Source organism: Hippopotamus amphibius, chromosome 9 (genome assembly GCF_030028045.1).
Source record: "Hippopotamus amphibius kiboko isolate mHipAmp2 chromosome 9, mHipAmp2.hap2, whole genome shotgun sequence".
In the NCBI taxonomy this organism is placed as follows: Eukaryota; Metazoa; Chordata; class Mammalia; order Artiodactyla; family Hippopotamidae; genus Hippopotamus; species Hippopotamus amphibius.
The window spans coordinates 79,078,103-79,089,825 of NC_080194.1; the positions used below are offsets into that span (position 1 = coordinate 79,078,103).

Sequence of the window (11,723 nt, forward strand, 5' to 3'; positions counted from 1 at the left end):
TAGCCAGCTTTGTGGTATTTTTTTTAGTGTAAAAGAGATTTTGGATAAATGGTATGTAAAACATATTTGAAACTTAAGTTCAGTGTTCACATAAAGCAATAAAATTCTTATGGATAGAACACTGACCTCTGATAAGTAAGAAATCTTTGCTGCTATTCTCAGCTGTGTAACTATCTCACTTTCCTCTTCTTTAGATAGGTCTAACAATCCCTGTGGCTAACACTAATTCTCTATGACTTTGTTGAATCAATAGATTATGTTTTGAAGGTTTTTGAAATTTTTTTGCTAAAACTGATCATGAATTGGAAAGGACCATTAATATACTTTATATTTCATATATTAATTTCTACATATTTTTTCTGTCACTATTACATTAAGTACCCAGAAACTCAATCAAGTGGTAGTTCTGTTACAGTCACTAATTATGTTCAGAGATGTTAGAATTTTCCTTTTTTCTTCTCATTTTTCTCTTGAAATAGGAAATGAAGAGTAGATACTGATCATTTTCACATCTCGATATAAACCTCACTATCATGAAATGAAATAACGTGAAGATTTGGGCTCTGCTTAAATATTCTGGTTAAATTGTGTTTTAAAGTCTATAAAATAGAAGATTTGGAAGCATTCAAAACTTATTTGGAGTATATATTACCTTGATTACCCCACCCCATGGTGCCTTTCTTTCTCGCTTTCTTTTTTCAAGCACTAGTAACTTATCAGATGTTCTGTACATTTTCTGAGATACTGAATTCGGGACTCATTTTTGGTGATGATTTTTGTCTTCAAATTATCTGTTGCTACAAAATTACAGTTCAGAAATTTGTGAAGTTTATGACATTTCCATTTATTTTGTTTTTAGATAATATTTTGTTTTGCTTTATTTTATAGGAATTAAACCATTTCAGTGTGACCGCTGTGGGAAAAAGTTCACCAGGGCTTACTCGCTAAAGATGCATCGCCTAAAGCATGAAGGTAAACGCTGTTTCCGGTGCCAGATATGTAGTGCCACTTTCACTTCCTTCGGGGAATATAAACACCACATGAGGGTTTCCCGGCACATTATCCGCAAGCCTCGGATTTACGAGTGCAAAACATGTGGCGCCATGTTCACCAACTCTGGAAATTTAATCGTGCACCTGAGGAGTCTGAACCATGAAGCGTCAGAGCTAGCAAACTACTTCCAGAGCAGGTGAGGTGCACAACGAAAACTGAACCAGGAAAACTGCTTTTCTAAACTCTCTTTTCCTGCTTTTAGGGCAGCCTGCTGTGTTTTTTTTATCAGGTTGCCAGCTAATCAATCACATTCCTTTTAAATTCCCACTATCCGATAATACTCTGATCTCCCGATCTGATCAAAGTTTGCTGATCCTTCTAAGTATAAACAATTTTAAATACTTTGATAGTTGGCATTAGAAATCTTTTCCTACAGAGTAGACTACTTACCCGCTTGTTTTGGTTTTTTGTCTTTTTGTGGGTTTTTGTTGTTTTTTTAAATATAATGTTAAAGCAATTCTGTAGCAGATTTTAAATAGACCTTATTGGAGAATTTATCATGTCGGATGATATTCAGTGATAGTGGATTACTTCAGACTCTTTGGATGTTAATTAAATTCTTGACCACTTCTCTCTTTTTTTTTAAATAATGAGAGAAACTTAAACAGCAACTATAACGGATGTGATAATTTACATCAAATGAAGTTTTCCTCTTTTTCTTTCAATTTAGAGTTCCATGCTTATAATATAAAAAAATTTATAATAGAGTTACCTTTCTGATTATTAAGTATGCCAGGATCAGGTTCTAGTTCTAGTTCTAGCTGTGCCACTAACTGCTGTTATGACTGAACTTGTCACTTTACAGATAAGAATCTTGACACAGAAAGATAAAATGTAAGCTTTAAAGATGATTTCTAAGGTCCCCTCTGGATATAAATTCTGTTGTCTATTTCTAATACTTTATCAGAATTGTACATCTGTAGGAATCCTTAGTTTCTTATAAAATGAAATCAAATTTTAAACCACCTTTATTTTTTAAATCTTGGTTTTCAGTAAATTATTCCTGCATAGGTTTTGTTTTTCTCTTCAAGCCAGACATTTTGTTTAATGTAATCATTTATAACTCTGAGTGTCTGGTTATCATGTCACTATACCTAGATTATGCATGGCATATCAGACTTGGTTTAGGACTAAAATAATGTCTCAGTTAACCACGCCTGTTTTCTGTATCTTCCCTGTACTGAGCCCTCTATCTCACACTCTTCTTATTTAACACCTGAACACTTTTTAGAAAATATAGCATAGGACATCTTAAATTGCTTTGCAGATGAGCAGGTTTTAATTTTTTTTTTACTACTAGTGGACAAATTGTAAAATAACCTTAAGTATATTAGTTATTGACATTATAAAATATAATGAACTTTTTTTTGTTCAACAGTAAAGATTTAAATAAAGCATCTAAGTAGTTTTTTACATTTCTCTATATAGTAGATTACATATAAAGTCATTTATACATGAGAATTTAGTTTCTTAACTAATTCATATCCAGGAAAAATTAAAAGCTAGATTTATATACTTTATAATTAGTGTATAATCCAAGAAAGGTTATGCATAAATTATTCAAGTGATCTTTGTTTAAATGAACATACGATTTGCATTTGTTTTGTATACAGAAACTTCTACATAGAACAAGAAAGCCTGTTTAGGTGTCTAAAGTGACACTGAAGGTGATAATCTTGTCTCTCTTGGTTGTAGGGAGAGTTGGTATACTTTGATTCTAATGGATGTTTTTGGTTCATATTTAGGAAAGTTTAGAAGTTGAAAATTCCTGAGTTATAATTTTCATTTGAGAATTAGAGAAATGAGAAGTCCCAATCTTATTTTACAAATCAGGTCTTTTTATTGTGTCTTGTTTATTACTGGCTTGAAAATTAACTCCCTGTTTCATCCTTTGCCTCTTACCTAGTGATTTCCTAGTACCGGACTACTTAAACCAGGAGCAAGAAGAGACCCTTGTTCAATATGATCTTGGAGAACACAGTTTTGAAAACAACTCCTCTGTTCAAATGCCTGTAATTTCACAGGTCTCCTCGACCCAGAATTGTGAAAGCACTTTTCCCTTGGGGTCTCTTGGTGGGCTGACAGAAAAAGAAGAAGAAATGCCAGAGCAGCCAAAGACCAGTGCTTGTGCCGAGGCAACCAGAGATGACCCCCCAAAACCAGAGCTGTCTTCTATAACTATTGAGTAATTTCACGGTTTGGCTTCATTTTTGATTTTTGGAAAGTGCCTGTGCTTGGTCTTGTACATTTGAATTTAATTTAATTTTTTACGCAAAAAAGGGTTTGGGAAAGAATTTCGCTTTTTACTTTATAAGTCCTGCAACTGATGTTTTCTTTTTCATGACTGAGAGATTGCTTCTGTAAGTGCACAACAACATCGTGTTGAAATATAATAGGAACCTTGAGACTTAAGGAGAACCAGTTGACTTAAAACTTATATCCGCTTCCTCTTCCATCATCAAGAGTAGGCTAATGACAGATTAGGTCAAGAAGAAATCAGATGATTATTGACCTTCCTGAAATGAAAGGGTACACCAGAAACATATTACTAAATGAATTTGGCAAATGGCCCAAATAGATGTTTATCCTATACACAGGACATTGTACAATTTTTTGTAAAGCCTGTTGTTTTTGGAAGTATTTATGGTGAGCTTTCTTTAAAATTATTAGGGTATGTACTTCTGAAATCTGACGTGTTCTTTTTTTTTTTTTTTTTAAAGCTAGGTCATTATTTTTCATGGTGAAAATTTGGTATTGGGATAGGTGTTCCCTGTACCTTTATAGTACCACTCCTCCAAATAATCTTTCTTCTATGAAAGAAGGCAAAGAACCATGGTTGAGAACAGTCAGCCTGTGCATGAAATGACCAGGAATGGAGAATATAGTATGTGAATCTCAGCTTCATAGGAACTGCTTTTCTGGCTAAAATTATTGTTTACCTGGTCTTTGAATGTTAATGCCTGGTTAATTGGGTCATTGCCTAAATCAATTTTTGTCTTACCCTGTCAACAATACTTTCTCTTGCCTATATTTGGCATGATCCGATGAAAAGGAGATATACTGGAGATGTTCTATATTTTATATATAGGTTTGTGTATTGTGGAGGATGTTTTTATTCTGCTGTTCTGGACAAAATAAAGAATTCTCTGTTAAGACTATATTCTTAACCCAACTACGATTGTTTACAAAATACCCATATGACAGCGATATATTGTCCTTATTCCAAAATATTTTTAGACAATGCCAAATGTCATATTAAAAGCAGTTAGTATAGTTTTTACACAATGTAAGCAATAATTTAGAAGAAGAGGCTATAAAATGATAATCTATGACTCATCTATTTGGGGGGAAAAAAGAATCGTTAAGACTAAAGAAAAACTAAAGACCTTAAATTAATGACTATTATCTCTTGCTGCTGAAAAAGAAAATGAAATTTCTTGGTTTATAGTTGAAATATATATGCTACTCGACTGGAGTATATTTTACCTGGTGCCATAAAAGCATCACTGATCTTGATCCTAAATATCCATGAGTCCGTGAAGAATGATCTTTTGAGTAACCCTTTTTTCCTATGTATATACCCAAAGTTTAATAATTATGAAAACATGTGATTAAATTAGAAAAAGAAAATACAGTTTCTTATTCAAAACACAAGATATCAGTTGTCTGGGTGCTAGACCTTAATAATAAAATTTTTCTAAGTTATAGTGATTTAATTGTTTCATTTTTTTAATGGCTAATTCTATAACTTTTTATCCCCTACAAATGTAAAGGAAGGGAAAGTGAATTTGTTGAAGGGTTTTTTTTTTTTTTAGGCTAATGTTCTTTCTGTTTCCATGTTCTGCTGTTTTTAACTTGTTTCCAACTCCTTTTCTCACTGATGATCCTATTGTTTCCTCTTGGCTCCCAAACATAGGTATAGTACCTCCAGGAAAATCGACATATACAGGTTAAGATGGCCTTCCATTATTTATGCTTCCTTTTTAATAAGTTGAGTTACTTTCTTCAACAGACTGTGATACTTAGTAATAGCGGTACTGCTGTGTCTCAACTGGAAAGGTCAGGAATTTTTACTTTTAATGTCATGTAGATTCTTTGGAAACTGTTATACCTACCAGTAGATAAATCTCAAAGTTAATTTTAAAATCTTATATAGACAAGACAAAGAAAAGGTAAAATTATGACCAGGAGTCACTGTTGCCCTCACTTCTAAGAGTTATTTTTTTAAAAAGATAAAGAAGGAAGGAAGAAAAGAAGGAAAGAAATAGAGTTAATGAGAAGAAATATATCAGAACCACTTGAAGATTTGTTGGTTGAAAGTGCTTTATTTTAGCACACCCCCGTCCAGAGAATTTTGTAGTAAGAGAGTCCTACACAATTTTGGCAGCTCTGAGGTGTTTTGTGTTCTCAGAATGTAAGATTATCATCACTGGCTATTTTTTCCCAAATGGAAACTTTAGATTTTCGTTGGTAATTACAAGTTATACAGATTTCCAAGTTTTATGAAACATTTGAGTCTACTGTGAAAATGCCTATTGTTGGTTGTCAGCTCCCCAAATCTTATCAATACAGGTAACTAACTAGTATGTAACATGTGATATAAACAAAGGCCTTTTTTTTTCTATTTCAATGAGATTCTACATTTTTCTTCATACACAGTTTAAGGATTCTTAGCTTATGGATCTGTTTTAGGAAACTAAGCTACAAGGGATAATTGTATATAGTGTTATTTAGATTTATTTAAAATTCATCTAAGAGAAGGATGCCTGGATGTATAATTTTTACCAGAATATATGGAAAACATTGCAAAGAGATGAAAGGCAGTTATATCATCCATTAGAAATTACCAGTATAACTAAACATAAAAAAATTCCAGTTTAGAATACTTTAGTATAGCTATTATCTTTCTTAAGGGCCCAAGGGGGTAACTTTGTGATATTTAAAGGGCTTAAATTTTAGGATGCAAGGTAAATTGCCTTTTTAAACCAAGTATTTTATATAAGAAAAGCATTTATTTTTCATTTTAAAGCTACCAAATAAGTGTGATATACATACTTTAGAAATGAGCAAAGATGTTTGCTGTAATACGGGATATTACAGCTCCTGCAGTCATTCTTTCCATTTTTAAGGGTGTATTCTAACAGTGGAAGCATCTAGCATGTCAGTGATAGTACTAATTCAGAAACAAAAGCATTAATACTCGTTTTCATTTTTTTGAATTTTAAGTTTTCGAAAAAGGGATGCAGATGGGGGTTATCACCCACAAATGTATTTAAATGGATATTTCTTACTTTGAATTTAAAGTAATCTTCTTAATGTTTATTTTAATTAGTTATGTATGTAGTTACATTGTCAGTTTTTAAAGTTCTCAATTTCAGTGAGAGGAAAGTGTACTAAAATGTTTAAGTTGCTTCATTCATTCTTACATTTTAACATTTCAGCAGCCATTGTGGCTTACAGACTTTATATTCTGGTTCCATGTTTTGACACACTGCCCTTTGGTTTTAACAACAAAAAAATTTCCATTTTGTTAAAATATGTTACCAAGTAGAATGAAGCAGCCAGCACATCTAATGTACTTGTTGGTAACTCTTACCTTCTAACTACTGAGCCAGTCTCTCCCGATGTGTAAATTGTTCCCTGGGAGCTTTTGGAAGCTATATTAACTCTTTCAGTCTTTTCTCTCTATTTTTTATTCTCATACTTAATCTAAATAGAGGCCAGTTATCTACCTTTTATTTTGAAGATTCTCAGATCACGTTTTAGTTTCTTTTAGCTTTGTAGCCCATGAGAAATACATTACTTTATAAAGTAATGGCAATTTGTACTAGTATACCACATGGAGAGAATTATTCTTATTGATGAATGAACAATCCTAAAAGTATAATATTGTAACTGAAAGGGCTTTGAGATTTAAGGAATTCATGAATAGAATTAGAAATTTTTGTGTGGCACTTACTCTATTTTCACTCATCTACAGAATGTGAAATTATAGCTCTGGAGTATACATCCAAGTGAAGGAGAATAGTTTTCTAGTTATTAATATTAATTGGGAGGGAAAAACTAGTAAAGTTCACATCTGGAAACAACCCAAAGTTGCTAAAAGGTAGTAAATGTGGTTTTCAGTGTCAGTTATGGACATAAGATGATTTATTTATAATATATTTAGATTTTGAAAGTTACTGACAGAAGCATGTATACAAACTAGATTTTCTTTTCTGAATCAGTGGAACAGAATTGGGGGGGGGGTTCAATTACAGTAACCATGTCTATGAGGAATATTTATAGCTAAGCATACTCCTACAGACTTCAGGCTCAAATCATCAAATTTAAATTAAGTTATTCTGTATTTTGCCTGTACCCATTTTTATCTTTCAGTGTCTTTTTTGCTTGGCAAAATGTTGGTAACATAGGATATTTTTATTTGGAAGGTCCTCAGCAAGACTAATTTGCCAAAAGCAATAATGGTTCACATTAAAAAGGAAGTGGAATTGAACCAGTTTCCAGGTTCAACTAAGGAGCAGACATTCTATGGGTATTTCATTTTTAGATTATAAATATGTCTTTATTAATGGGGAGTTAAGCCTATGTCAGATTGTGGCATGAAGACTTGGTGACATCATAGTTATGCTTTTCTTTTTAACTTCATACTCAACTAATACAGTTAGATATTTCTACTGCATAATAGTGATTATATTTTTATGATTAAAAAAAGTCATAGTTCCATATCTTTGCAAATAGTCTCTGCAGAGATGTCAGGCAATAGATGTTATTGGCATCTCAGTTTGGCAGTATCCAAAAAATGAGACTGCCTTCAAGTGTATATGCTACTTTGCTTACATAGCTCCCTGTGCGTAGGGGCCAGGCCAGTACCAAGCTTTTTATGTACATAATAGTTTACAAAGAATTTAAGGGTTCAGACCATTGGTTGAAAACAAAAAAATTTTTTTTAATTTTTTTTAAAAACTTTAAAATTTCAGTTTGAAGTGCCTGGTTTATAAAATCTGATTCTTTGATTACTGCCTTTCTCTTTTAAACTAACTAATTTTGCTGATTAAACATAAAGCGCTGGGCTCAAGTGTGATGATTGACTGATAAAATTGCTGCTTGATGGTTTGAGGGCCTACAGTGTCATGACTTTTATTAAATTGTCCCTGTTTTCCCGAATACTGGTCTAACCATATCCAGATTTCATTATTCAATTAAACAAGTTTAAAAATAATCCTATAAATGAATGCTCAGGTTACCAAAGTACATGATCTGCTGAGGAAGGATCAATCTTCCCTACATTATAAGAGGAGCCGTCATCTCCTCTAAACACGTGCTGTTTCCTTGGTATTAGTGGGGGCTGTGTTCATTTAAAGATGGGAAGCCTTTCGTGCAGTTCCTAGAAACACTTGCTTTTTCTAGAAAGAAACTTTTCTATGATTAGGTTATAATTGTGTTTTCTCTAAGAGCTTTCTTTTATTTCAGTTACCAATTTAATTTTCAAGTTGACAGTCTCATACTGAGAGTGGTCCATTAAATTATTGAAAGTTGCACTGCTGTTCATCTTTCAGGTACCTGAAGTGAATGCCATCAGGTGATCAGGAGTAAGATCATAAACTCTATTCGTTTTCTTCCTTATACAAAGTGATGGCTTCTAAAGCTTATATTTCAATATATTTTTTAAAAAAATAATTCCTAATAGAGTAAAATTTGATTCCAATCCAGGTCCCACTAATGTATTTGACTTTTCTGTTGTTGCTGGTGCCTCCTGTTGCATCAGATAGAGATTGCCTGCCTCTTTGTAGGGCACCCTTGTGGCACCTTATGTCCAATTGGAAGATAGTATATGGCTTCTTTGTGCCTCTGCTATCTTTTCAAAAGCCATTTTATAAAAATACTAGGTAGCCTATTTTAATATTTAAATATATATATTTGTGAGAGATACTTTTAGAACAGACTTGGTTTTTTTACTTTAAATTTCCCGTATTCCCATTTTTAAGAGTAAATTTAAACTTTCCAGGACTTGAACTTGTCTTTTTCCACAGCAGCATAATGAAAAAGTTGATTTGAGACAATAGACCATAATTCAGTGATGGAAGAAATTGATGTCTGGTTAAAGGAAACAGATGTGAAGAGAAAAAAATTGTTTTGATGTAACATGAATTTTTAAATAAAATTGGTTTTGTTTCTGTTATTTTGTATTTGCTGCTACAGTAGCTCAGTATTTTACAGAGCTAACATGTAAATCTGGCTCCATTCAAAAACTGGAGTACTTTCTAGTACAACCAGCCTAGGAGGAAAGTGTGTACCACAGTCTTCCAGATGGGTGACTGGCGGTCCTGTTTAGCTAATGCATGCTTTAAAATTCGCCTGTAGCCCAACATCAAGGAAGTTTGGGAGAAACTTTTATCTTGCTAGTTATAGCATTATGATTCTTTTGGGGCACTGGCATTGTGTGAAACCCTTGGGGGAGGGAAGGTGATGCTGGGGAAGAAATGTGAATTAAATTATGTAGAAGGGTGTTTTCATGTCTTCTACCCTCTCCTAGAACCAGTACAACTTTCTTAACCTGTGTCAGGCCCTAGTTCACCAGCTTTGTATCCAGTTATCATCTCATTCAAGTTTGGCTTTACTTGGTGACAGTGGCCATAGCTAAGTTATTTGGCATGTTTGACTTTCAACAGTAACAAAAATGGTTTTGGATTTTGTTTTATTTCCTAAAAATGTATACAGTGTTGGAATTTCACATTTTATATACTAGTATCTGGCTATTAGTATTTTACAGGAACCATAGTTCTTGGTGACTACATATATATATATATTTTTGTGACTTTTTTGTATACTAAGTGCCGTTTCAATGTTACAATCATTTTTAGAGTTATTATAATCAATGTGAATATCATGTTTTTTCAAATCTGTTCTGAGCCTATAGTGTTTGCTTTGTGAATATACGTGTATTGTATATATTCTGTATAGTTACATTGTACTGAAATATTAGCTTGTTTGATATGAGGAAAGTATGTATTGAGTACTTTTTGCTAGCCTGGTTGTTTAATCTTTTTTTTAAAAGGTTTAAACTTTTTAAAAAACAAAAACTTTAAACCGGCCTTTGTTACATGGTCACAAATAAAGTTTCAGTTAGAAGGGATGGGCAGGGAAAAAAACAGTTTTAAGTGTCTTTGAATAGAAACATATGACTAAGGTTTGTTTGGTCCCCCTCCCTTCATTAAAATATCTTATTAATGCTTTATGGAGTAAAACTCCCTGCTGTTGTTATTTACTATTGGCTGGAAGGAAAAATTGGCAGTGCTGATTGCGGTCAAGTGGATAAGGAAAGTTGTCAGAATAATGCGTGACTTAAGTAAGCACCCACTAAGTGTGTACAGACTAGAGAGTGTTCTGTGAGACAGTACACATCAGCTTCCTGGGCAAGTAAGAAAAGAGCTGAAAGTACAAAGAGTCCACAAACACCATCCCTAAAATTGAAAGGAATATGAAGGAGGCTAGAGAAAGTCATCAAATCCTAGAGCTATTGGGCATGGTATCTTGTGCAGAGCTGCTTTCCTGAGTGGTGGGTTGCATCTTTAGAAGTGCCCTGAATCTTTCTGAGGCTGTACTTTATTGATTAGAGACTTGGTGGTGATATTTCAGTAATATCTTACAACCAAGGAGTACAGAATGGTGCTTACTGGGGGAAGGCAACTCATTGCATAGGTGATGAGCCTGTGAGAGCCTGAAGGAAGGGCATTCTAACTATAGATTCATCTTGCTGTGGATTTTTGACAATAAATGGTCTATAGAGTGAGAGATAACAGGCAAAGGAAATTGGTCACTGATCCCAAGCTACCAGGATCACTTAAGTTCAGGGAGGAAGGAAAAGGGTAAATTTTTCAGACTCATTTTCTGTCATTCAGTGAGTGTGTTGAGTGTTTTTAACAACGGTTTACCAAAACCATTGAAGGTTAGCAAACTGTGTTTGGGCCCACCTAGCCCCAGCCACAGGTGATCTATATAAATGCAGAATGTAGAATTTTAAATAATCACGTCCTACAGTTTGATTTGATATGAATTACAGACCAGAAAAATTGCTTTTAGAGAATGCTACTAAAGGTAATACAGGGAGATGTATGTCCCTGGACGCCTGGTGCTGGGATTAATAGTTGAGGCATTCTTTTCTGAACAGAATGTTTGTTCTAAGCACTAAACTGAGAGATCTGCAAGTGTGCCGAGAGTTTAAATGGGGCAGACTTGGCTCATAAAAATCAAATCCCAAAATGTAATTCATTTTTCACATGGATAAACTTTTATACAGATGGGAAGACTGACCAAGACGGGGCATAGTCAATCCAGAAAAAAAACTTCCTCATCAGCAAAATGATGAGAACTAGGGTTTGAACAGCTGTTCAAAGGGATGAAGGGAAAGCTGTTTTATAATTGTTTTCTTAAACTCTGATTCATTTACTTGAATTCTTATAGCAAAAATACTTTAAATTTTTATACCCACCCATTTTATAGCTAAGCAAACAAGTCCTTGCAGTGGCTATGGGCAGATTGTCTTTGGGACCATTTTGTGGGGCTTCCACACAGTTCCACACCCTTCTTTCTATTCTTGCCTGCTTTTTTCCACAGCTAACATCTCTGGCTGCCTTTGGCTGGAGTCTGAATGACTGAATAAGTGAATC

The 11,723-nt window shown here is 33.7% G+C and overlaps 1 protein-coding gene across 7 annotated transcripts in view; it reads left to right on the plus strand.

The window, feature by feature from the left end:
• The window catches only part of ZBTB44 (zinc finger and BTB domain containing 44), a 69,608-nt gene extending 59,317 nt beyond the window's left edge, over nt 1-10,291 (plus strand). For 6 of the 7 annotated variants that reach the window (XM_057747945.1, XM_057747940.1, XM_057747941.1 and 3 more), the window contains 2 exons: nt 889-1,189; nt 2,960-10,291. In XM_057747945.1, coding sequence (XP_057603928.1) covers nt 889-1,189; nt 2,960-3,242 — 584 coding nt within the window. In that variant the 3' untranslated portion in view covers nt 3,243-10,291. The remainder of the gene's footprint in view (nt 1-888; nt 1,190-2,959) is intronic. The other variant, XM_057747943.1, reaches the window with a different exon arrangement.
• Nucleotides 10,292-11,723: the final 1,432 nt, after the last annotated feature.